Source organism: Accipiter gentilis, chromosome 29 (assembly GCF_929443795.1).
Source record: "Accipiter gentilis chromosome 29, bAccGen1.1, whole genome shotgun sequence".
In the NCBI taxonomy this organism is placed as follows: domain Eukaryota; kingdom Metazoa; phylum Chordata; class Aves; order Accipitriformes; family Accipitridae; genus Astur; species Astur gentilis.
In genome coordinates this window covers 9,315,680-9,341,022 of record NC_064908.1, presented here as the reverse complement: position 1 = coordinate 9,341,022, position 25,343 = coordinate 9,315,680, and the positions used below count along the sequence as shown (strand labels likewise).

The following is a 25,343-nucleotide window of genomic DNA, read 5'->3' as shown; positions in this document are numbered from 1 at the left end:
GGAGCAGTGGCTGTCCCTGCCCTCTGCTATGGGACACAGTGGAGCAGCTGCTTCCAAAGCACCAGCATGTCCCCGGCTCACAGCTGAGCCCCGGAGACAGCCCCCACCCTCGGGGGGTGCAGGGTGTGTGGGGTGGCTGTGAACCCCTTGTCCTTGGCAGCCAGTTCTGCCTCCAGGGGGTGTTTCTATGCCTGGAAAACAAAACCGCATCCCAGTCCATGGGTGCTGAATTACAGCATCAATAATGCAGCCAGTGCCATCCCCAGTCCTAAGCGTGCAGCGGCAATGACCTGGCTTCCCGACCGTGCACCTGCATCCCCGCCATCTTTTGTGGGTGTGGGGGGCACACGCAGCCCTGACAGCAGAGCCAGGGGCTCCCGGTGGTCACAGCATCCCCCCAGTGAGCCTGATGATGTGACTGCTTGGGGAAGCTGGGGCAGCCCGAAATCCAGGATGAGCAACTCCATCATCCCAAAGGATCGTCCTGAATCCAGGATGAGCACCTCCATCTGCATGGCCCCAAAGACACCGAAGCAATGGGCCAGCCAGGATAGAAGTGGCAGCAATTCTGCCCTCAAAGCAAGAATTTGCCCTTTTTATTACATAACAACGAAGGCTACAGTGTGTCCTACCCCCCTTCATGGTACCTCTTGGGCACAGAGTAAATTTAAAACCGCTAATTTGATTTTGAATTGCAATTAAGGAAGAAATGGGGCCTTTCAGGAGTAAGTGCTGGGTGACAGCCCATTTTTCCAGCCCTATTAACCTCAAATGAGTGCTCACTGGAAGAGGGCCCTGGGTGTGCTGCGTGGGGACAGGGACAGCGGGGCGGTGCCAGCCCTCGCGTCGTGGATGCAGGTGAATTAAAAGTCTTTCAAAGTCACTCCAGGCATCCCAAGCCCTGAAATGCTCCCACAGCCGCTGTGGTCACACCAAGCTTCCATGCCTCCAAGGTGGGTTTTCAAAGCACTCCAAGCCCCACCGGCTGCTGAAACATGGCCAGGACATTGTTGTGGGAGCAGATTTGGCCACAGGTGAGCAAAGATGCTCACAGACGTTCCCAGCTAAGCTGGTTGTAAAATCTCCCCATTGATGTAAAGTCTGTCCCAGGCTGGGCTGCAGCTCTGGGCTCTCCTAGTGTCCAGGTTGGCCCATGTTGGGAGAGGGGACTTTGGGGGTTAAATGGCTTCCAGGGATGACCATTCCCCAATCGCTCTCCTTTTAGATGTGGGAAGGGCCAGGAACTGGCAGCTCTCTGCTGGTTTGTGCTCAGGGGATGATGTTTCCCGGCCGTTCTCCGCAAAACTGGCTCCTGCAGGCCAGCCGGTCGATGCTGGGGGCCATGCTGGTCTGGGGTCAGCTCTGCACTCCTGATGGTGGTGGGTGGGCAGCCCTGGGCAGTGCCAAGGCCGGTCCCCATGCATGTGGCTGCACTGGTCCCTATCCTGCCCTGCCACCCTGCCGGGAGGTTGCACAACAAGACCAGTTAGTTCCCTGTTGGTGCAGAGACGGGGGAGGATCTGGCTCCTGTGCAGGGGCCGAAGGCTGTGCTGGGCTATGTGGTAGCACCATGCCAGGCTGGGAAGAAGGTGGCTGAGCATCAGGGCTGTGCCCTCTTCAGGGACACGCAGCCTCAAAACCTCAACCCGGGGCAGTCACGTACCCCAAATGGCCGTTTCAGCAGAGAGGAAGCTGCTTGCAACGGCTTCTGCCAGCGCCCAGCTTTCACAACGAGGTGCAACCCTGCGATGAGAGGATAACGGGTTGTGGCATGGAGCCCAAGAGGCTGTGACAGGTCCCCAGGGCAGCACTGGCCCCATGGATGGGGAGGGACTGCTGAGCTCGGAAGTTTTCTTGGGGTTAAATCCAGGCAAGGGCTGCCCGCAGGCATGGGTACCAGCTCCCACTCACTCTCCGGCTCCACATTCAAGGCAGGATTCTGGTGCAGGAGTTGCTCCCAACACCTCACTGCTTTCATGCCGCCCCCCTGGCTGCTGTCCCTCCAGCCTCACTCTCACAGGTACAGGATGGGGACAGTGCTGGCACGTCCCCAGGGCGGGGGCTGAATGGGGAAGGGGAGATGCTGCTGCTGGTCATGGTGCAAAAGTGGTGGGGATGCCTCTGACCAGAGCTGCATGGGGTCCCTGAGCCTGACCCCAACGCCCTGACCCCTGACCACAACCCTTGCCTGCCCAGGCAGGTGAGACTGGGCACACTCAGTGCATGCCTGAGGTTGGCTGTGCTGCTGATGTCCTCGCTGCCACCAGTGCATGGCTGGGGACCTGGGTGGGGACACGCCAGGCTTCAGTGGGAGAAGCCAGAAGAGAGATACGGCCCCGCAGAGCCCTGAGTGGGCACGTCCCTGCGGGGATGGGGCAGCCACATCACCGGTCTGGGGACACCACATCACCCTCCTGGTGCCAGCAGCTGGGAGATGCAATGAAGGATTTGGGGTGCAATGGGGTGTTAGGGGCTTGTGGGAGGGGACAGGAAGGGCTGTGATGGGGGTGGGGGGAGATGGGCTGGATCTGGGGGGCTGTGCTGGAGTCCATGGTGGGGGAGAGAGGGGTTGGGGGGCTGCAATGGGTAATGGGGTGCAGAAAAGGAGAGCTGGGGGGCTGCTGAGAAAGTGCATGAGGATTGCATGGGAGTGTCCACGGAGGGGCTGTAAGGGCTGTAGGAAGGTGCTGGGAGCTGCAGTGGGGTGTGCACAGGGAGACAGGGTGCATATGGCAGCTGGGGGGGGGCGCGGTGCTTAGTGGGGGTGCAGAGGGACGGCGAGGGATTTGGGGGGAGGGGTGCTTTGGAAGGGGCTGTGCCAGGGGATGGTGCCCTGCAGTCGGAGCCCTGCCGCAGCCTCCCGTGGCTCACCGCCCCCGGCCCCAGCTTGCCGTGCTGCGGCACACTCGCCGTGCTGCTCGCCGCTATCTCGGTGTGCTAAATATAACCGAGTCCTTGCAAGCGGACATTGCAGCCAGGCTCTCACAGGCCAGCCCTGTCTGCACACCGGGGCACCACGGGCAGCACCGAGCTCTGCATCACCCCTGGGATCAGTCCTGCACTGCAGCCCCCCTAAGACCCCATCCCTGGTGGGGGGATTTAGGTGCCCTTCTCCAGCTTTTAGCACCCAGAGGTCCCGGCAGCCCGGCAAGGGGAGCACGGACGTGCTGGAGGGTTCATCGTGCCCCATTGTGTCTCCGTGGGGACAGCTCTGGCCTTGTTTGCCCAAAAGCCCGTTATATCCCCCCACGTAATGTAGAGCAGAGACACGTGCCAGGCCTCCCACATGATGACAGGGTCCCCCCAGGGGTCTGAGCCTCCCCCTTCCCGCAGGCCCCATCTAGCTGAAAATGGCCCTGGCCAGGGCCAAGCTGGCGCTTCTCCTGACGGAGCTGCTCCACTTGGTATAAATAAATATTCCTCGGCGTGATGGGGGCTGGGGGGGACCGACCTGCCTCTGCCTCCCGACCTGACCTGTTTCAGGGTGCCCTGCTCCTACCGCTGCCTCCTGCACCTCGGCACTTCGCTGGAGCGACACACGGCAGCACCGATGCTGAGGGCAGCCTGAGTGCCCCAGCAAAGCCCACGGCCCAAATCTCTGCCCCCATGGGCACAAGAGCACAGGTTTCCTGCAGGGCTGGGCAGGCAGGGGAGCGTTTGCTCGCTCCCCACCGACCTGGCTCTCTTTGCAGGAGGAAGGGGGAGGGGGTGGGTGGGTGGTGGTACCCCGCGGTCTCCCCCAGCAGCAGCCCTGGGGAGGTGCCCGTGGCACGTTTCCGGGGGAGAAGGGCAAAGCCAGGACAGACACGCGGCCGGTTGCACAACCCTGGCATGGCCAGGCAGGAGGGACAGGGCACGGCGGTGTCAGCCAGCCCCTGGGCAGGGACGGGCAGGGTGGGGATGGAGAGCGGTGACAGCGCAGGGGGGCTATTTGGCATGGGGTCTGCATAGAGCTTTAGTGGGGCTCCGAGGGGAGGCTGGCAGCGATAAATAAGGAGCAGCACATCCCAGGCTGCAAAGATGGGTGCCAGGACCGTGGCACACTGACCCCCCCGATGGGGATCTTGGGAGGATTGTGGGGGTCTGACACCTCCCTACCACCCACTACCAGCCCAAAGGTGGCTGAAAGCCTGGAGCTGTCCCTGTCCGTCCCCTTCCCCTGGGGGTAGAGGTGTCCCCAGTAAGCAGCTGCCAGCCCCGTGCTCTGCAGTGTGTCGGGGAGCAGGGGTGCAGAGATGCTGCACCATGGCCCAGGCATTGCCTGGCTGGGACACAGCCCCCGCACGAGGCCGGCTGCCAAGTAAGAAGCAGAGCCCACATCCTGCTCACCACTGAGATATTCCTGCCGGCCGCAGCTGGCCTAACTCCCCGGCAGCCGTGGGCAGGTCCCACGTGAGCACAGCCACGATGCCACACTCACTGTGGGCTCCTCCACCTATGGTGCCCAGCTGGAGCTCTGGCAGACAGAGCCATGTTTGCTCTCTTATCTCCATGCAGGGCAAGGCATGAGCACGGGCTGGCACCGCTCGGCTGGGGCTGCGAGGTGCTGCAGTGGGGGTAGGCACCCTCTTGCAGGGTGGCTGGGGACCACTGGCTGTCCCTGTCCCCCTCTTGGTGTCACCGCTGGTCCCCAGGGGGACTTGCTCAGGCCAGACCAAGCACTGAACTCAGCTGGACATGGCTGTGGTACCATTGTAAGTTATATTTTCAGTCCATGCTGGTGAACCCCCGTCCATCTGTCCCAGGCGCGGGCAGCACAGCCCACAGCACAGCCCTGCTCTGCCCGCAGAGCCCCTCCAGTTCCTGGCCCCGTGCCAGGAATATGTCCCCGGTGCAGGAAGGGTTCCCACTCCATCTGCCCCTCCACTGCTGCAGTCATGTGTCACCTGGTGCCCAGTGGGATGCAGGCGATGCCCAGCTCGAGGGTCACCTCCCTCCGCTGCCCACTCCAGCTCCTCTGCTGCCTCAACCGCTCTGGGCTCACTGGCAGCGCCAGGGTATCCAGGGCACCTGGGTTCATAGGCTTGCTCCCCAGCTGGGATCACGACCCAGCATCAGCCCCAGGGGCAAAGTGGGAGCAGGGCTCCTCTCCCCATGCATAGCCCAGCCTGGAGGCACAAACCCAGTGCTATTTATCGAGGATGAGGAAGAGCAGCACCATCAGGACGATGGGAAGGAAGATAAGGAGCAGACTGAGCATCTCAGCTGCCAGCAGCAGCACCAGCACCACGAGGTAGCAGCAGCGGCAGCGATGCTCCAGCTGCCCCAGCCTGCGGATGAGGCAGGGTGGGTAGCGGACGCAGGGCAGGCACCCGAACATGCGGCTGGTGTGGAAGCGCACCTGGAAGCGATGCTCGAGGGCACCGATGAGGCCTGGACGCCGGGGTGGCAGGGCGGGGGGCCTGGGGGTAGCCAGGGCGCTGGGGGAGCCAGGCTGGGCGTGCAGCAGGAGCAGCTCCTCTTGCAGTTTGCAGATCTCCCACTCCAGCATGGGCGTCTTCTGGCGGCAGATGGGGCAGCGCACACGGCCGAACTCGGCGCTGGCGGCTGTGTCCATGATGGCGCGCAGGCAGGCGCGGCACAGCACATGGTTGCAGTTGAGCAGGGCTGGTTTGTGCTGCTGGTCGTTGTAAGGCTCCGTGCAGATGGGGCACTCATCCTCGCTGCCTGCCAGCACGTGGCATGGCTCTGCTGCCGCCGCCGCCGCCGCCGCCACCTCGTCACTTGACATATCCTCTTCCTCACCAGAGAGGCTGAGGATGGAGCTGGAGGCACTTTCCAGGCTGGACGACCCCCTCTGCGGCACTGGGCTCTCTCCACAGGGCAAGATGGGGCTGGTGGCAGCGGCAGCGGCAGCGGGAGGGTCCTGCCCCGCAGGCAGGGAGGCACTGTGGGCAGGCAGCTCGTCATGCCCTGGCAGGAGCGGCTCAGTTGTGTCCTCCGCCGGCGGCAGGTTCCAGCAGCCCCAGGTAGTGGTGGCCGCCTCTCCACAGAGCCGGGGCGGCTCCCTGGGGCCCCCCGACTCCACAGTCTTGCTCTCGTCCTGCTGCCTGGCACAGCCCTCCCTGCCGGCTGCCTGCACCAGCTGGGGGCCAGGCTCTGCCTCCTCGCCCGCTGCTGGCTCCATGGGGGTGGCTGCTCCACAGCTACCCTCCTCACCCACCACCCCCCGAGTCCCCTCGGGGCTAGGTGCGGGACAGGGGTGCTGCCCCAGGGCAGGAGGTGGCCTTCAGCACGTTTGCCAGAAGGCGTCCACACAGAGTCCCATCATCCCTCCGGCACAGTTTGGGACCCCCTCCCAGGCCAACGGGTCAGGAGCCCCCAAAGCGGGGTGCATCCCCATCACCCTCACCGATAGGCCACCCCAAGAGGGGCATCGCCGTGAGCATCCAACAGCCACTTCTTCCTCTTCCTCCTCCTTCTCCTCTTCCTCCTCCCCGGCAGCAACGTAGAACTGACCCGCCACAGTCCACAAGAGAGGACAACGAGCAGGGCGCTGCCAGGCACTGCCTGCTGTGCTGGCAAGGGGTGCAGGCGTGGCAGGCACCCGTGCAGGCAGCTGCTGCCTGCCGTGGGCTGGGGCCGAGCCTGGCTCTAACCAGTCTGGTTTGTCAGCTTCTGGAAGTGGCTCAAATGCAGGCAGCCCGGGGCAGGCAGCCATGCCCGCGCCAATCAGCTCCCGCTGGAGCCGGGGAGGAGCTGGGCCCACGGCCGCCTCTTCTCCTCGCCCAGCAAAGACGGAGCCGCCTCTGCAACCAGTGCTCCCCACACCGCTGCCCGTGGGGCATGTCAGCATGGGCCCTGCACTGCCCCGGTACAGCCCCCCAGCTCAGACCCCAGCGTAGCACACTGGCACGTGCCCTGCTCCACCCCAGTACAGCCCCCCAGCTCAGACCCCAGCGTAGCACACCAGCACGTGCCCTGCACCACCCCAGTACAGTCCCCCAGCTCAGACCCTAGTATAGCGCACCAGCATGTGTCCTGTACTGCCCCAGTACAGTCCCCCCCACCCAGCTCACCCCTGTTCCCCAAGTTGGTCCCTGTGCTGGGCCACCTCGCCTTGCCGTGTCCCGTAAGCAGCTTGCAGGGCTTGGAAAGAAGAATGCAGCCCGGATAGTGCCCCATGCAAGGGGACAGTGTCACCAGCGTGATGACTGCCATGCAGCAGCGCTGTACTGGCCCCCCAGCTGTGCCCAGAGCATGGGGACACCCAGCCCAGCCAGGTGCTGTAAGTGCAACAGCTCCTTGCAGCAAGGCACCGCTGGCAAAGCAGCAGGGTGGGGAGACCTGAAAAGCACCCCATTTCCACTCACTGCCGTGCGGTAGCTCAAGCACTGCCCCGGGGCACCACTCACCCATGCAGGACCCCATGATCCAGCGCGTGGGAGGGTGGCTGGGTCACAGGCATGGTGTGGCACCGCTGTCCCTTCCTGTCCCAGCCTGCTCCCAGGGACTGTCCCCAGCTGATTCATGCTCTGGGCCCTAATTGCTATTTACACAGTGGCACCGAGTTCGCTGAACTAGGGGAGGAAGGTAGTGGCACTGGCCCCACTGGGACACTGGCAGGACCAGCAGGGTGCACAGCCCTGAGGCTTTCACAGAAGGGCTGAAGCCTGCTGGCTTGCCTGGCCCTGGCTGGAAGCGGCTCCCAAGATGGGGTGGAGAACAAGTCCAGGAGAGCAGGCGCTCAGGGAACGGGATAATTCAGTGGGAACAGGCACTCGGAGACCTCTGACCTCAGCATCAAGCAGGCTCAGAAAGATGAACTGGCAGCAGAGACAGGGATTGGCAGCAGAGACAGGGATTGAAGCTTCCTCCTGCACCCACCCCCATTGGCCTCAGCCATCAGAGACAGGGGGAACAGGTCTGTCAAGGCAGCCTTCTGCAGCAAGCACTGCTGCCACTGACTAATGCCAGGGTGGAGAGACTCCCATGCAACAGCTCACTTCCTCTAGGTCTTACCACAAACAACGGCTGCTGCCAACACTGTAGCTCTAGCAATGCCCACGGGTGCACAGCCAGCCAGCATGGGGACCCCAGGAGCTGGAGCATGCGGGACAGCAGCTTGGTCCCACACAGGAGTCAGCCAGCAGCATCCCACCACAGAGACTTCCCGCCTCCACTGCAGTGGGGTGGGGGCATGGCGAGCCAGGCTTTACCCACGCCAAACCCACACCCCCAGGAGACAGGTTCCTGCTGCCCACTGTGGCCCTGCTGCCATCAGGGAAGGGCTGGTTGGGTAAATCCACTCCCTTCGTCAGGCCCCCGCACTGGCTGGGATAATCTCAGCCCAAGGACGATGCCAGAGGCAGATCATTTTGCTGGCTCCTTTATTCAGGCAGAGTTTGCGGGGAAGGCAGAGGCAGGGAGCCAGCTTATGACCAGGTTTCAGACTGGAAGCGCTGGGACCGTTCCAGGGCTATTAAATGCTCCTCTGCTTCGGAGGGTGACAGGCCACCTTCCAGCTGCAACACCAACTGCAGGGCTTCAGCCACCGCCGCTGGCATCTGCTTGGCATTCCTGGAAGAGAGAGCAGGCGGTGCATTGGAGAGCGAGCAGGAAAACTGGGAGCATATCTGCAGCCCCAGTGCTCTGACAAGGCAGCCCATCAGCAGGGCAGAGGTCCCTGCAGCCAAACTCACCGCCCCCAGCACACACCACAGGCTGCCACCGCACTAGGGCAGTGGGAACCTGCCTCACCCTGCAACACAAGCTGCCTGGCACTGAATAAATGAGAAGCTTCAAGAGGCAGCTCGTACCACTCCCTAGAGAGTAGGCCGTTACCCACGCAGGGCTTTTCAGCACTGGCATTTGCAGGCAAAGACGTGGCCATGGTACCCAGTCCCCGGTGAAGGAGCATCACAGCTCAGTAGCCTTAACTCTGGTCCCCATATTGCTCCATTTCCCATTACCCTCATTAGAGGGAAACAGGGAATATGCACAAGTCATAATTTATCTGCAGGAGGGCAGGAAACTGTCCTTTCACCTTAGGAAACATTCAATGTAAAACATGTCTGATCCTGAGCTAAGATGACTGCTGCAAAGGAGCAGCTGCTTCCGTCCATCCGCTGCCTCCTTTCAAGAAATCTGAAATGATTGTTTTGATGGCAACATTTGTAACCAAAGCCAGTTCAAACCTCAAAATAAGAGAAATGGTGAGGAAAACATGAGCTCCTGTGTAGAAAAGACCCGAATAGGATTCAACACTTGCAAGCACAATTATTTCTTATGGGAAATAAGAAGTTCAGACTTTTTCCTGGAGAGAGTTTCATTTGATGAACTGACTGTGTGACAAAAAAAAAATCTAATAACAAATTTCCCAGGCTGCTCCAATTGGCATGAGCATCTGGCAATGTCCTTGCTGTTTCCCAAGAACAAGGCAGAATTCTGACTTGTGTTTGAAGCTGATTAACGTCCCAAAATACACAGAAAGAAGGTCTTCTTTTTTTGGAAGAGTCATATTGTTTCTGAGTCAGGCACTGATATGCAAGTGTAAGATAATGTAGCTGGGCTGGTGACGGAAAACATGTCAAGTATCTATTTTTTGCAGAAAGAGAGAGACATTTTTGACCTTTTTGTCCCAGGTGAGATAAGCTGGGCACAATCACAGAGAAGATACAGCCCTGGCTCCCCAGACCCTGCCCCAGTCAGCAAGGTCCCAGGAAGACAGACACACCATGCTACATGGCCCACGGCTGCTGCTCAGGGACACACACCCCAGGATTCACTTCTCCCACCTTTCTCCTAGTGTGGCTGAAACTGAATACTATTTTTAGGGAAAAAAAAGGCCATTTTCAGGCTAGCCCACCTGCACCTTCCTGTTTGGCACCCTACTGGCGGTTCAGAGTCTGCAGGCCAAGGAGGGGCACTGTGATCCCGGGCATCTTCACGTGTGGTATGGGCTGTTCAGGAGGGGTGAGAAAGTGCCCACTGCACATAGGACAGTTGCCACTTGTACAAGCAGGATGAGGCTCTCAGACCCCACCTGCCTGATTGGGGCTGAGGGCTACCCCATGCCAGAGACGAACACCCCAGTGAGATGGGTCTCGGAGAGCCCCTATGTCCAAAACACCATCCTTATGGCCACTGAAAAATCCTGCAATGGGGAGAGCTGTGCAAGCCTTGCTCTTTCCAAGACACTGATCCTTTTTTGGCAGCCCCCAGGGTGCCTCCATCAGCACCAGAAAGCAGTAAAGAGGACGGAAGAAAAGGAGGACAGAACCATCCAAGACACCATGCCCAATGGTCACCCAACAGCTGCCCAATGGTCTCAGCATTTGGGCTGTGGACAGCGGCACAACCCCAAGTCCCAAGTGCAACTTTATGGAGGAGACCAAACCTGAACCCCAGATCCATGGGTAGGAATGGTCAGTTGGGAGTAAGGGCCCCAGGAAGCCCTGCGATGTGGTGAGGCAGGCCAGACCAGGCAGCAGCACTGGTGTAGCAGTGAACGACAGAGCGGTGGGCGGCCTGGCCTCTGCTTCCTGGACAGTAAACAAAAATCTCCTTCTCCCAGGAATGCAGCGAGGCCAGTCTCACCCTGCAGGGCACTGGGGAAGTTCCTGCTCTCATGAGGGACAGGCAAGAAAGAGTCTCCTGCAATTGCTGCTTGTGTCGACAGCAAGGGACAGGTTTGCACAGTGCTTTCCAGGTCACGGAATACACGACAAACACCATCGCCAGCCTCTCATCAGCAAAAGGAGCCCAAAGCATTTCACAATGCTCACCCTGGGCAGCAGGCGAGCAGCCTCCTCCCTGCCATACTGGCAGTGACTAGGGCAGGCAGGTTAAGCGCTTTGCCCAGGAAAAGAGCCACAGAGCTAGGAATGGAGCTTCAGATGTTCTGCCTCCAAAGGCCAGACCCCACTTTTTGGCCAACAGTTTAAGATTTCCAGCCAGCCCAAGGTAACCACCTGGTGAACGACTGCGCTGTCAAAGGAGGCAGGCTGTGGTGCTACACGGCTTGTCCCTACCCCAGGAAGGCAGTTTTGGGTGCAAACAGCCAGCCAGGAAGTGCGGAGGGTCCCAAAAGCTGTTGCTCACGAGCCGCAGCACCAGTAGAGCTGGTGCTTTAAAAGCTTCCTGTCCACCTGAGCGGCCACAGGAACCGCACAAGCTTTTTTGTCCAGTTTCACCAAGTGCCACTGGAGGAGAGGGGTGTGAAGAGGCAGGGGCTGTCCTGTGTATGGATTTGCCGTGGGTCAGAGGCCAGGCAGCCTGCTGGCAGGTGATGCTGGTAACGGGCACTGGCAGTTGAAGGGATGGGCACACGGGGTCGGCTGGAGCAGCTTTACTAGGGTTCCAGCTCTGCCCCTCCTAACTGGCGTGCAGAGTAGGTGAGAAATGGCCTTCTCAGCCCAGGGCTTGTGGAACATGACATAGAGAGAGAAGGAATGAGCTGGTTCCTCTGCAGCAGTCACTGCAGCCCCTAGAGACCTGCCAGGGTGCATGGTCTGCTCAGTCTGGAGGCTGAACCAAGGAAAAGCCTCCAGCGAGGTGGAGAAGCAGCGACATGCAGTTCCACTGCCCCAGTCCCTGCACAGCAACCTCTCACTCACCCAGCCAGGTAGATGTGAGCGTTCCTGCTGTTCAGCAGCTCCCACACCAGCCTTTGGTTCTCCTGGATGCGGTGCTGAACATAAACCTTCTCCTCCTGCAGGGAAACACAGTGCTGAGCCTGCCAGCCCTGGCAGCAGCCCTAGCCCCAGCTCCAGCATGCCTGCCTGGCGCCTGAGGACTGTTCTCAGAGGCTACTTACAAGAGCTCAGGGCAGCACAGCTGCCCAGAGCAGGGAGCACTTGAAGGAGGAGTTGGATCCACTATAGTACAGGGAAGGGGATCCCCACACCTGATGTCAGCACACTAGGATGGGTTAGTGGGAGATGGGTTCAGCAGCAGGAGCTTTGGTGGAGAACACACCCTAGGTAGCCCCCAAAAATCCTTTGGCTGCCCCCTGCCTCCCTCCAGCTCTGGTGAACAGCCAGGGCTATGAGCTGGGGAGTCCTTGTGAGGGCTCCCCTCCTGCCCTCTCCTCGCCCAGCATGGGCAGAGGAGGCTCTGTGCCCCTCCCCATACCAGGGTTGCTGCAGAGACCCTTCCCCACACCCCTGGATGGTGGTCCCAGCCCTGTCACATGCCGGAGACATGAAACAGCTTGGAAGGGCAGAAAGCTTGGAGGGATGGCCTCGGTCCCACTCCCTCCCCCTCCACCATGCTTAGGGACTGGATACAACTGGGTTTTAGCACAATATAGCCCAACCCAGGAGAGTTCCCAAAGGGTTAATCCACAAGACTTCACACATCCAAGCAACTGCCTACGGCCCTGGCTTCTGCCCAAGAGGAACACCATTGCCAACGTGCCTGAATTCACTGCTGGCCCAGACGGCTCCTCTGTGACAAAGGTGACACTGTGATGGAGGCCAAGCCCTCTGCCGCGTGTCCCACCACACCAGGCTCCACACAGCAGTGAGCTGAGCCACAGGCGCAGCCTCTTCCCCATGTCCTCCTCCCTCCCATCCAGCCCCAAAAGCAACAAGGCTCTTGCTGCATCTCAGGCTCCCTGCATGCTGCAGTCTGGAGGTGTGCGTGGGAACAACCCCAAGCAGCAACCAGCCCCGGCTGTCACAAGAGCTGGCCACCGTGTGGTCAGCAGGTTCCACGCAGCTCCACTGGTTGCATTGCGCTGGAGAGTCAGGTCACCCAAAAGCACAGCTCCACTGCTCCGACCCAGCTGCTGGCAACACAGGAGGTAAGCAAGCCCATCACAAGCACCAACAGAGCCAGCCAGTAGCTCAGCTTCAGCACATTAACATTAATCAGCTAAGTGCTGACAGAGGCTCTGCTGACGAGGCTGGGGCTCCGAGGAGGTCATTTAAGGACCTGCAGCTACCTAGAAACCAGAGCACCCCAGTGACAAACTCGGGTCACGATGTCTCAGCTAAACCCCAGGGCATCCTGCTGAGAATTAGCAACAGCCGCATTAGGCTGGGATCAATCAGTCTGCACCACGGGGCAGACATGGTGTGACAGAAGGTCACTGCAAAGGGGACCTTACAAAGAGGGAAATCCTGCTCAGCTATGGAGCATCCCAGCTCCTGCCAAGCTCTTTGAAAACTAACTTTTGGATGAGTTAACAGCTGTGGCACCTCCTAGAGCCACAGGTACAATGGCCCAATGTGGCACATCTTACCTGGCTGCACTCTTGCTTGCCTGCCTGCAAGGACTTGGTGGCAGAAGACCCTCATGACAAACTGCTTTGCCCTGTGGAGCAGGCAAAGCAGGGAGGCTGGGAGGCACACTCTGATGTGAGTCCCATCCCTCCAGAGGGCAGGAGGAGACTCTGGGGCCACTCTCCAGATTTGGGGAACTGCAGGTGCCCCCCCTTCACTGTGTAAGCCACCAGAAAAAAAGCAGACCAGTCATCCAACAAACCTCTGCAGTGCTGCTCCTGTTCATCAAACACTTGGAAAGCCTTCACAGAGGCATTCAACTCATGCCTTACAAGCGACTGGATAGAAGATGCTGGCTTCATGTCAATGCATGCACAAAGCCAGGAGAAAAGGACTGGTGCAGCTGAGCTACCTAGAAATGCCCATTCTCACTGACCCTTTTTATCAGATCTCTCTGTTTCAAAGGCAGGCTGAGCCTTCAGTGCCATCAAGGGACAGGGCAAAGCAGTGAAACAGAGTCCCAGCTCACAGAGCCCCTCCAGCAATGTAAAAAGCTGTGCAGCCCAGAGAGGGGCTGAGAGGTGCCCATCAAAGACTGCCTAGGAAATAAGGGAGCCAAATGAGGGGCTGAGTTGTGGGGGTGCTCATACCTCCAGGGAGCTTTCTCCTGTGCAGCTGAGGCTCGGGGAGAGCTGGCACGGAGGCCAAGATCCTCAGCTTCAGCCAGTGATCAGAGGGACATGGTGGGGAGGGTGGCAGTCAACCAAGAAATGCCCAGTGACCCACCCCCAAGAGGCTCAGGAGCCTTTTATCACTGACATGGTCCGGCCAAATAAAGCTGGCTAACCCCTTATCTGCTCAGGTGCTCATTGGCCCTGTACCAGCAACCTTTCCAGCTCACCTCAGCCAGACACATCCCAGCTGGGCAGTGGCACTGCAATGCTAGTGGGGATCCCAGCCAGGACCAGGGAGGTGTGGGGAAGAGAAGTGACCACTGTGTAACCCCACCAGGCCCTTTGCAGGCCATGCCAACAGGACAGGGGCCAGAAACACTGGCAGAGTCCCATCAGTGCTGCCTAAGATGCTTCTGTATCCACCCTCCCCCTCTGGGAACTAACCTGGTCCCTGGAGAAGGCAGTGAAGAGCGTCAGGAAGCCCTTTGTCACCAGCTCTTCCCACTCCGCCTGGCAGTAGAAGTCCTTGGATTTCTGGCGGCAGCCAAAGAACAAGCAGTTCCCTGCAGAGAGCAGACCACAAGGGCTGTGCTGGGTGGACCGAATACCGTGCGAGTGCTGGGGACTGTTGGTGCCCATGGGACCTGTGGCAGAGCCCCAAGACTCTCACCTCTCTACTGCGCCTGGCTGACAGCCGTGGCCTGGAAGAGCCAGGAGCCACGTGAGCGTGAAGCCAAGTGACCCATGGCAACGAGAGGCCTCTGTGTGCTGGGAAAGCAGGAGGTGGGGGGCAGGTAGGTCAAGAGCAGCCCCCCAGGGCTGCCAGTTCCCCTCCACCAGCCTCAGCTTCCTGCCAAGACCCACAGCTGAGCCAGGGGAATGAGGATGGGCCAAGGGCAGAGGCACGACTCCTTGTGCAGCCGAAGACAAGTCCAACAACCCATCTCCACTTACAGAGAGCCAAGAAAGAGCCTCTGCAAAGCCCTGCCCTGACCCAAGGAGCAGCCTTGCAGCACATCCTGTGAATAACCACACAGGCTGCGTACACCAGGCTCTGATCCTTACCTGCCCCAGAGCCCAGCTTGCTCCCATTCAAACACAGCAAAGCCTGGGCCTGTCCAAACCCTCCAGAGACCCCAGTCCCTCCTTCCCGTATGCTGAACACAGACCTGTCTGCAGCAAGGGACATCCAGAGTCCCTCCCAGGGCCATTCCTCACCTCTACGTCCTTGTGCCACCCGCTCCTGTATCGCTGCTCGGAAAGGTGCCACCCCTGTGCCAGGGCCAATCATGATCACAGGGGTGTCAGGGTCAGCTGGGAACTTCATTCCTCCTTTCTTCACCCAGAGAGGTACCCGGAAATCACCTGCAAAAAAACCCAGACCAACTACCATCACCCCACCACCACAGCATCTGTGACACCCTGCAGGGGGCGAGCTGGGCATCCAGCTCTTCCAGGATGCTCCGAAGTTAAGGACAGCACCTGGCTTAGCACCACCCCAGCACCATGGCACCCCTGGTGCCATGGGCACACTATGTGTGTATGAAAAACGCTTCAGCTGTCTCAGCAAGCACTTGAGCAATCCTCAGAGCAAGGCAACAGCCCCACAGCACATGGGCTGGGGGACAGCCTCCTCCTCACACAGCTGATACCAGGGAAGACAGCAGCGGAGGCAAGCAGAGATCTCAACCTGGCTGTTGTGTAAAGGGAGGGCCAAACTTGCCTCCTCTGGGAGCAGAATAGGGGTGAAGATCCCCATCTAGGTACTCTGAGAAGACACAGTCTTGCCCTGAAGTCATACAGAGCAATTCTCTACCATCCTGCAGCAGGGAGACTCTGTGAGCTTGTCACTTTTGCTTCGAGATGGATGGGTTTTGTGGTTAGGGCAGATAAGCAGCACACACAGGCTTCACAGGATAGAATGGATGTGCTCAAAGGAAGGACCATCCTTCCCAGAGCTGGTGCTACGGGTCTGGAAGTATCCAGCAGTCAGAGCACTACCAGCTCCATGATGCCAGGAGCAGCCCACTGTGAGACAGTGGGGCATGCTGATGCTGGGAGCAGGAGGGTTGAGCCGCTGGGAGACAACCAGGAGCTCAGGGTGCTCAGGGCAAGCTGAAGGAGCGCACCATGCTCTGAAGAGGATGGGAGCAGTGAGGAAGGACACGTACTGTGAGTTCAGCCCGTCTGGCCAAGCCAGTGTGCTCCAGCTCTCCATGGTGGTGCTGCTCCTCCCAGGGTCCAGGCAGTCCAGCATGTGGCCAGCACACACATAGCTCCACCACAGTCCCGTGGGATCAGTGCTGTGTGCTGTGGCAAGCACACAGGGTCCTCACAGGATCCAAGCAATTACCTTGCTCTGGGTTGAGAGAAGCCAACCAGGTAGAACAGAGACCACGGCGGGGTTTACTGAGCTGTGTCTTGTACCGCACTACTGCCATGAGGATCTGGATCCGATCAGGGTGAGCCTGTGTCCAGACAGGAGCCATGAGAAACAAGAAGACACCCAGCACAGCTCTGCAGGAAGAGCCCAGTGCCTTCTCCAGGGACAAAGCCTGTGCCAGCTCCTGCCAGGGCAGCTGCAACACTCATCCTAGCCTGAAACCACTGCTCAGACACAGAAGGGAGCACACCCTTGTCCAAAATCTTTCCACTGGGGAAGGGGGTTTTCCCAGAGAAGCACTGCTGCAGGAATGCTCTGCACAGCTGGCAATGGCAACAGAGACTGTTGAACCCAAGAGGTCCCCACTGAGGGCAAATGCCACTTGTGCTTGGGCTGACATCTGCCAAGCCACCTGGGCCAGGTCCCACTGCCATCTCCCGGCAGCAGCAGGAAGCAGCACTCCCCCTCCCATGGCCACATCACCCAGGGAAGCTCCCAGCCTCTGTGGCCGCTCCTGGCGACAGAGACACCAGACCTCTGCAGTGCACTGGGCCAGCCCCAGCACCTACAGGGTTGCAGGAGGGTAAGCATCCTAACCCGGAGTTAGGATGGAAACCCCACAGCCCTGGGGTTTCCATCCAGCATGTCGGGCTGACACAGGCTCACAGTGGAGTGAATGTTCAGGTGGGATGTGGGTGCTCAGAGGGTCTGGAAATATAGCCTGAACAGCCGCAGCATGCATAGTGTCAACAGTCAGCCCTGGCCCTGCCAGACACTCAGCTCAGAGCGTGACACTAGGCTGAAAAGGGCTGAGCTCTTACCAGCGTGGAGGAGGCGATGGAGAAGGCACGGGGTCTGATGCGAGGGATGAGGTCCAGCAGGTATTCAGGTGGAATGGCACAGGTAGTGTGGGGGAAATCCCAGAGGGCCTGCGAAGACAAGGCGAGGTGAGACCTGGTACACGCCAGAAGGCAGCCTACCTGCTTCTCAGGGCATCAGAGGCTGTACCACACTGCCGTACCACGCTGCCCTCAACCAAAGACACTGCACCAGGTACCTCTGAGCACCAACTGCCCTGTCCTACTGCCTTCCCCTCACCCCCAGGCTGCGGCACAGAGCCCACCACAGAGCCCAGAAGGATTTGGAGCAGGTATTAACCACCAGTGGAAATTGAAGGACACTTCAGAAAGTGGGTGAAGTAGATTAAATTCCTCAGCCAAGAAATTATGGCTGATCATGTGCCTGGATGCTTTGTGACATGGCACAGCCCTCACGGAGCGGGTTTGCCATGCTCCCCCAGCCCTACCTCGAGAGTGGTCCTGCGGGGCCGGTTGCAGTAGCTGTACAACTCTTCCTGGCCCTGCGCAGAGCTGAACTCCTGTAGCTTCTCCCGCTCCAGCTCGTTCGTAGAGAAGTAAGACAAGAGCTCGAAAAAGGAGCGCCGTGGCACACAGGAGATGTCCAGGTAGTGGGTGACCAGGTGCCGGATGGTGCAGGGCTGTGGCAAGAGGGCAGGGAGGGATGCATCTGCAAGGCAAGGCAGAGGGGAGAGCTCAGGGCCAGCACTGGGGCCAGATACCTGAGCACTGCCTGCCTGCTGCCCCCACAGCTCTGGCACTTCCCAGGCACCCAAACAAGGGCAGCCCTGCTGTCTGCAGGCACCCACACGTTGCATGAACGTGCTTGTAGAGCTGACTTTAGCTACTGTCACCACTGCTCCTCCCATGGGCCCCCACTCCCTCCTGCTCTCCACAGCTTGTTTTTCAAGCCCACATGTTTGCAACAGAGAAAGTCAGTGGCGTTGAGCTGTCCCTTACTTTATGCAAGTGCTTTAGGGCAATGCCTTACCCATATGGGTCCCACCTTGTCTGCACACAATGCAGTAGAAATAACCACTGGTGTCATAGGTGTCAGGCCTGTCCTTGTCTCCTACTTCTCTCCCAAGGGGGTGAGGAGTAGCCTGAATTTCTCGGGTTTGCCAGCCAGGCAAAAATCCCAGCACTGACGGACACACTAAAGATAGAGGGGCAAGGGACACTCAGGGGACAGGAGAGAAAGCTCTCCCAGTACCATGCAGACTGCAAAGCCACCAAGGGTTCCGAAGGGCCTCCAAGGGGTTCCTCTAGTTGTTGGTGCTGGTTTGTGGCTGCAGAAGCACCTGCAGTAAGGTCTCTGGTGAGCAGGCAGAGTGAGGAGACCTGCATGCCCCAGGCAAGGAAGCATAGGCTTCCCGACGTAGGCATTAGGCTGGGGAGGCTGTGGGATCCTCCATGCTCTGTGCCGGGGGCTGCAAAGACACAAGGCATGGTGCAGCCTGGACACTGCTGGATTCCTCCCATGAGTCACACTGGCCCTAATGTGGGATCCACATGCGCATAGCGCTGGGAAGGAAGGAGAGCCCCCACAGTGCGAGACAGGCAGATGTCCTGTATCCATCAGCCATTCCCAACTCCCTATTAACCAGGTGTACAGCAAAAGAAAAGCAGAGCTCCAGGCTGGGCCAGAGCTCAGGGGGCTGCCCTGTCCCAGCAGGGAGGGACAGGAGTAGCAGGCAGGACCTACCAGGCTCCGTGGGCTTCAACACAAAGCGTCTGTCTGGATCCAGGCGCAGGAGCTGGCAGAACTGCTGCACATCTTCAGGGCAGTTCTGGGGCTGGATCATCACCACGTCCCCGGCACTGAACCTGTGGATGCAGTGGGACCTGCTGAGCACAGATACAGGGCAGGCCCACAGGCACAGCACCACCAGCCTGACCAGCACCCGCACCAGGGGAGAAGCCACAACTCAGTGAAACTTCCAGTGTCACTAACACTGTGCTCTGTAACCTGACAAGGCAAAGAGAGCTGGTCCACAGACAGGACCCATGCTGCTATATGCCCCTGACTTTGTCATGGAGGATGACAGTGCAGCAGAGACCACATCCACAAGGCTGCAGCCTCAGATATTACTGAAGAAGGGGAGTGGAAGAGGAAGGCAGGCTACAGGACACCCGATCCCACACAGCAAAGCTTGGTGGAGTTAGGAAAATGCTCACATGATCCCTGAGCCTGTGACATCGAACTCGATGAGCCGGACATCCTGGAAATGGGATTCTGCCGTAACCCGCTGATTGGACACCACCTGGGCAGCGAAGGGATGCAGCTCAGAGGGAACAGCTCTAGGTGCTATTGGCTGGAGCAGGCCACCATTGGGGTACGGGGAGTCCTCAGCCAGGTAGTGCAGGGTGTATTTTGGGGGCGGGCTGTGGGGAGGAGAGCAATGCAGTGCAGTTACCTCCATGGCACAGTTCCTCTGCTGCTGTAGTGCTAGAGGCTGGAGGCAGGGAGAGGCTTGAAGTCTCCCACTGTATCCGCCACCCATCATCCCTGTCCCCTGGAGCTGGCTTGTAGTAAAAGAATGCAATGCAGACTGCCAGGAGAAGGAGATTCCAAAGGCTGCAGAGCAGGCAGAGGGAGGATGGCTGGGCATACACGCTTGGCAGGTCTGCCAAGGGCAGAGGCCCATCAGGACAGCAAGATGGGCAGAACCCTGCCACGACAGCTGACACACACACAGGGGACAAGGGGACACCCCATCCAAAAAGAGATAGGTCACCTGTGGCCAAAGTCCAAGGGATACTTGGGACACCACAAGCTATGTGGGGAGGCTTCCTGGTCGAAGCAGGGCACATCTCCACCCCAGAGAACAGCCAAGGAAGCATGGCATGCAAGGAAGCATGACACCAGCCAGCTCCAGCAGTCCCAGTCTACCCTCTGCACTTACCGTACATCTGGACTGATGATCTCAAGGCCAGGAGGAAGAGGATACAAGGCAAGGATCTTGTCCCATAAGGCCAGGAGCCATGGATCTACCACTGCATCTGGCCTGCAAGCAGGAAATTCAGGCTGCAGCAGTGCTGCAGCATCCCTTCAGGCTCAAGGGCTGCTACCCCTGCACCCAGACAATGCTGGGCTGCCCCTGGACAACCACCTCTGCTCCTCTTGCTGCACAGTTGCTCCATGCCATTCCCTTCCAGCTTCAGGTCTAGAAACATGTCTCAGCCACTCTAAGCACTCACTCGCTCTCTGGGGTCCAACCACTGATGTCTGAACAGAATCACCAACCCCCCGAGCACAACTAGTGGCAGTCACCGACTCCTCAAGCCACACACAGCCTCTGCCCTGTGCGAGGAGAACAGCAGCACAGCTCAGGCTGCTGTAATGCCTGCAGGTACGCAAGTGTGTGACACAGCCATCCCCCGGTCTGAACAGGACTGAGGCAGAACCAGGAGACACTGGCACATGCCAGGGGTTGTGGGACACCCTAGAGAAGCAAGTGACCCAGGTCCTGGCACAGAAGAGTTATGAGCAGAGAGCATGTTCACAGAGAGCAGCAGGAGGCTGCTGACCATTTCTGGGGTGCAGGAGCAGACCCCAGGTGGGAGCAGTGCACTGCTGTCCCCAAGGCTGGAGTAAAGCATACACAGCCCTGCTGGCAGCCCAAGGACAAAACTGTAGTGCACCCCAGGGCTCCCCCCCTGCTACCCCTCCACTGGGCTCTTACCCTAAGTCATGCTGGTCGTCTCCCAACGCCACTGGCAGCAGAGGGTTGCCCCCAAGCTGTAGCACCCGTTTGTGCAGCTTCTTCGCAACAAAATTAAACCTGAGCAGAGAATAGTCACAGCTGCAGAGGGCAGGGCTCCTCCAGCAGGACAGCAGGCGCTGGCTACATGAGCCAGCACACGCTGCCAGGGCTACGCCAGAGCAGCACAGAGGCAGGTCCAGCCACAGCCAGCACGCACGACCTGGCCCCATGCACTGCCCAGCCTAAGCCTCCATCCTGGGGCAGCTTGGAGAAGCAGCTGGCTCCCACTTGGTGGGCCACACAGCTCCCAGAAGGGACTTGGGGAGGTCCAGCTTCCCTTCAGGGCAGCTTGTGCCCCAGGCAGAGAAACATTTCCTTCCCTCTAGCCCCTCACTGCCCCATGGAGCTCAGGCACACTCCCATCCCTCCCATCACAGCTTTTTCGGGCACATGGGAACAATCTTTTGGGAGAAAACTGGGACCAATGGGGCTGGCTGCCACTTAAAACTCTGTTTCACGTCTCCTGTTTGCTTGGTCCACTGAAATTGCTGTGGCACAGGCTTTCCTGAAATTCAGAGAACTCAATGGCTGTAATAACTGACTGAAAAATGATGTCTGACCCACTGCAGCAAAGTATCTGCTTGAAGAGGCTGGGAGGAAAGAAATGGGCAGAAGCCCAGTTCCTGGAAGTCACGAGGGACATGGGCTGGTGGGCAAGCATTTTTAAGGCTGGTGGGAATTACATTTCGTCTGAGCTGCTGCTCTACAGTCAGGCTCTGTCTTCCCTTACCGCCTTCATTCTCCAGCCACTCTGGTCTTGCCTGCAGCCAGAGCTGCGAGGAGCAGTTGTCACAGGAAGGCAAGGAGCCGCAGAGCTGCTTACTTGGGATAGGAGGAGTCGCCAAGGCCCAGCACAGCATAGTCCAGCTGGCAGAGGGAACCAGGCGGTAGGTTCTTCCGGAACAGAAACCGCCAGAACATCTGCAAAGGACACAGCCAGGGAGTCATGCTGCTGCCAAGAAAGCCTTCCCTGCCTGCCTGTCCCTAGCACCCCGCTCATCCACCCACCAGGTCCCTCCTGCTCTCTGCTGAGTCCCAACAAAGTGGGGAGCACAGCCTTCTGCAGAGGTGACTCCTGAAAGTAACCACCACTGCTACCTGCCACGAGGATGATGCTCTCTCAGCTGTTAAGCTGCTGAAACCTCACCAGCTCCCTGCCCATGTCCCATCAGTAACATGAGATGTGACTGGTGCTGCTCCAAAGGCCCCCCCCGCTTCCAAAAATAACTGTTGCTCAAGCTGTAGAGTAGAACTATGGACTGAAAAGAAATCCAGTCACTGGAGCAGTAATATAAGAAGAACATGGACAGGAGCGTGTCCTACCTTCATGTTGTCAGGTGGGTCACCCTGGCCAGTGGTTGCACAGACAAATATCACCAACAGCTCATTGATGAGGTTGGCCTGCGGGCACAAACATGGAAAAGTACATTCAGGTCAGCAACCTACAAATGCTGTCCCAACACGGCTGTTAACATCCCATCCCATTCACGAACAGACCACACTCGGAATAAAACCCACGGCCCCACGTGGCACGACCTTCTCTGCAGGCACTGCAGCACCCGCTGCCCACATGCTGCCTGTAGCATCAGCTTCTTGGTGCGCCTCATCTTGCGGGGTACAGCTGAGCACCTGTCATCTAACACAGACTCTATCCTAAGAGTCACTGCTCAGTTTTCACACCTTTTCAGCTGAGTTAAGCACAAGCTGCCCTCAGGAAGGGCACAGAGCCAGGGTCTGGTGAAATACAGCAAGTCACAGCAAGGGTGGAAAATGCCTGAGCCTGAGAAATGGGGTTGGTGGAAATGGAGCAAGACCAGAAGTGCCTGGAGCACCCCTCTGCATCATCACTCACCACATCATAGCTGTCCAGCGCCTCCACTCTGCACCGAAAGTGGCGTCGCTTGGCTTCTCTGCCAATTCTCTCAGCTGTGTCTTGAGCTGTCCCAGTTTGGCTGCCGAAAAGAACAAGGAGTTTCCGTTCCACCATCTGCAAGAGACAAAACAAGAGGAATCACCAGGAGGCGAGGGGAGGTGTGGGGAGGCACAGCCGGACCTGCTCAGGGCTGGGCATCACAGTGACACCCACCCAGGCTTTAAAGGAGTGCTGGTGGCTGTGGGTTCAGGTGACATTCGCAGGGTTGATACTGCAAACAGCAGGAACAGGGAGGGCTGATTAGTTGGGAGACAGCAGCAGGATTCAAGGCTCTCGGGCTCTCTTTCCACCCTTGGGCAGTGCTGAAGGAGTGACACCCCTTTCGCTGCAGTGTCCCCATCCACAGAAGCAGCAGTGACACTACTGGGCTCCTTGTCCCCACTGCTAGGACTAAGGGAGGGGGCTGGCTTGGGAGTCCAAAATCCAGGGACAGCAATCCACATTTGGGCTCATTTTAACTGTCCTCATCACCGCAGGCTCAGCACAACCCTGGGATCGGCTGTTCCCCATTTCTAGTTTGAACATTTCTGTCTGCCCTGCAAATCCCCACCTGAGGGGGCTGGAGGAGACCTCGGGAGCTCAGCGACAGAGAAAAGCGTGACCAGACACACACTGCCCTCAACTGCACTCTCTGAAGTGGCAAAGACCATGGGTATTACCAGCAATCGCAGCCCACAGGGAATCCAACCCAGACGGATGCCCGAGCTGCAAGCCACCGGCGTCCCCACGGGCAGCACATGCTGCTTCCAGAATAACTAAAAAGAAAAAATCCTAAGGAGGGTACATTACTGGCCTCGTTACAGATGAACTCCTTCAGAGAGGGGCTGCAGCATCACAGGATTTCCCCCTTGCCCTGAGGAAAGAAAAAAAAAAGTGGGAAGTTTTTTTCCCCTGTGGGAGCACTCTGGGACACGCATCAGGACCGTGGGTCCCTGTGCAAGGCCTCGCTTCCCTCACAGCCCCCGGGGAAGGGGAGGCAGGAGCCCCCCCCGCAAAACCCGCCGTGGGGTCCCTCTGGGTGCACCCGCCCTTTGGCAAGAGGTGGCCGGAGCCGGGGGCTCGGGGCCGGGGCTTAGCCCCCGGCTCCGTCCCCCGACCCCCCCCCCCCCCCCCCAAGACCCACCGTGCCTTCACCGTACACCATCCCCGCCCCGCTGCTTCCGCTTACATCACCAGCTAGCACCGCCTCCCAACGTCATCAGCCTGCGCCGCCGAGAGGCCCTCCGCACCCCCCCCCCCGGGTCTCCGTGTCCCACCCCGCCGCCCTCCGGCAGCGCCCATGTCCCCACGGTGGTGGGGACGATGCTGTTCTCCCTGCGGGAGCTGGTGCAGTGGTTGGGCTTCGCCACCTTCGAGATCTTCCTGCACGGCCTGGCCCTGCTGGCTTTCTCGGTGCTCCTCGTCCTGAAGGTGGACGGCGAGGCCTCGGCCCTCTCTTGGTGGGTCGTTTTCGTCCCCTTCTTCGCCGCCGACGGCCTCAGCACCTACTTCACCACCATCGTTTCGGTGCGGCTCTTCCAGGACGGTGAGAAGCGCCTGGCCGTGCTGCGGCTCTTCTGGATCCTCACCATCCTCAGCCTCAAGTTCGTCTTCGAGATGTTGCTGTGCCAGAAGCTGGTGGAGCACACCCGGGAGCTCTGGTACGGGCTCATCATGTCACCTGTCTTCATCCTCCTCCAGCTGCTCATGATCCGAGCCTGCCGGGTGAACTGACGGCGAGGGAGCGAGCTCCGGATCACTGCCCTCGCCCTGGCTGGGATGTGCCTGGCTCACCGGGGAGCCCTGGACTCCTAGCAACTGTTATCGAGCTTTTCCCCACCTTTATTTCTGTAGAGAGTGGTAGGTGGCAGGTTACACAGGTCCGGTTCTACAAGAGGAAGGGTCTGTAAGCACGCTGCTATGTTGTATAGCATCTTATTTCTTCAAAAGATCCTTTTGTGCCACTTCCTTATTTCAGTTCACTCTGCTCTTAGTGTTAAAGTATCGTGCCCTGCAAGCACTGTTTGATATGCCAGTTATTTTATTTTAAAATAAAAATGCATGGAAGGATTAGTTTTATATACAATATTCTTTTTCCCTAGAAAGCATTTGTGCTTAACACTGCTGCCTGGAGAATGGGAATTACCTAGTGGTTGGCTGGTTGCTGTAGATACCCTCATACGCCCCAGACTGCTGCCAGCCAGAAGCACCACAGCTGCTGCCTCGCCTGCCCTGCTCCATCTGAGGCCACGCTTGTAAGGATGCGCTGTCCTGTCACTTCCCAGAGCATTTCATGCCTTCAGTGCACCTGCAGCGTTTTACAGAGCTGTGCTCTGAGCCAGAGAGAACTGATGTGTGTATTTTTGAACAGAAATGTGGGGGGTTTTCTTTGTATTTCACATCCATTCCCTAAATATTGAGATAGGGCTGTTGGGAGGGTGAGGCATGGGGACAGGAGTATGCACGGCTGATGCTGGCTGGGGGGGGGGGGGTGTCTCACTGAACCCCAGCTTTGGTGTGAAACACTGTCCTCAGACCCCTGGAAAGTGTGAATAATTCAGTATTCCTTGGGGAAGTGCAG

The 25,343-nt window shown here is 58.7% G+C and overlaps 3 protein-coding genes across 12 annotated transcripts; 1 reads left to right on the top strand and 2 right to left on the bottom strand.

Moving 5' to 3' along the window:
• Positions 1-4,704: 4,704 nt before the first annotated feature.
• On the bottom strand, positions 4,705-6,676 carry LOC126052192 (RING finger protein 208). Its single transcript, XM_049832523.1, has one exon. The coding sequence runs from the start codon at positions 6,125-6,127 to the stop codon at positions 5,129-5,131; it is 999 nt and encodes a 332-aa protein (XP_049688480.1). The 5' UTR covers positions 6,128-6,676; the 3' UTR covers positions 4,705-5,128.
• A 1,635-nt stretch (positions 6,677-8,311) lies between these two features.
• Positions 8,312-23,937, bottom strand: NDOR1 (NADPH dependent diflavin oxidoreductase 1). 10 transcript variants are annotated; one of them, XM_049832514.1, is made up of 16 exons: positions 23,918-23,937; positions 23,577-23,636; positions 22,703-22,837; positions 22,174-22,251; positions 21,674-21,771; positions 20,770-20,868; positions 19,990-20,091; positions 19,262-19,468; positions 18,789-18,910; positions 17,533-17,753; positions 17,048-17,155; positions 16,197-16,311; positions 15,062-15,208; positions 14,288-14,406; positions 11,559-11,653; positions 8,312-8,520 (listed from the first exon to the last, which is right to left on the bottom strand). In XM_049832514.1, exons 3-16 carry the CDS (start codon positions 22,835-22,837, stop codon positions 8,376-8,378), a joined length of 1,791 nt encoding a protein of 596 aa, XP_049688471.1. In that variant the 5' UTR covers positions 23,577-23,636; positions 23,918-23,937; the 3' UTR covers positions 8,312-8,375. The 10 variants fall into 10 exon arrangements, with proteins under 10 accessions (XP_049688471.1, XP_049688470.1, XP_049688472.1 ...); XM_049832513.1 differs by having other exon boundaries at positions 23,907-23,932; XM_049832515.1 differs by lacking the exon at positions 23,918-23,937 and having other exon boundaries at positions 23,573-23,865.
• A 78-nt stretch (positions 23,938-24,015) lies between these two features.
• TMEM203 (transmembrane protein 203) lies at positions 24,016-24,835 on the top strand. The gene has a single exon (XM_049832178.1). It carries the CDS (start codon positions 24,086-24,088, stop codon positions 24,494-24,496), a length of 411 nt encoding a protein of 136 aa, XP_049688135.1. The 5' UTR covers positions 24,016-24,085; the 3' UTR covers positions 24,497-24,835.
• The last annotated feature ends 508 nt before the right edge of the window (positions 24,836-25,343 follow it).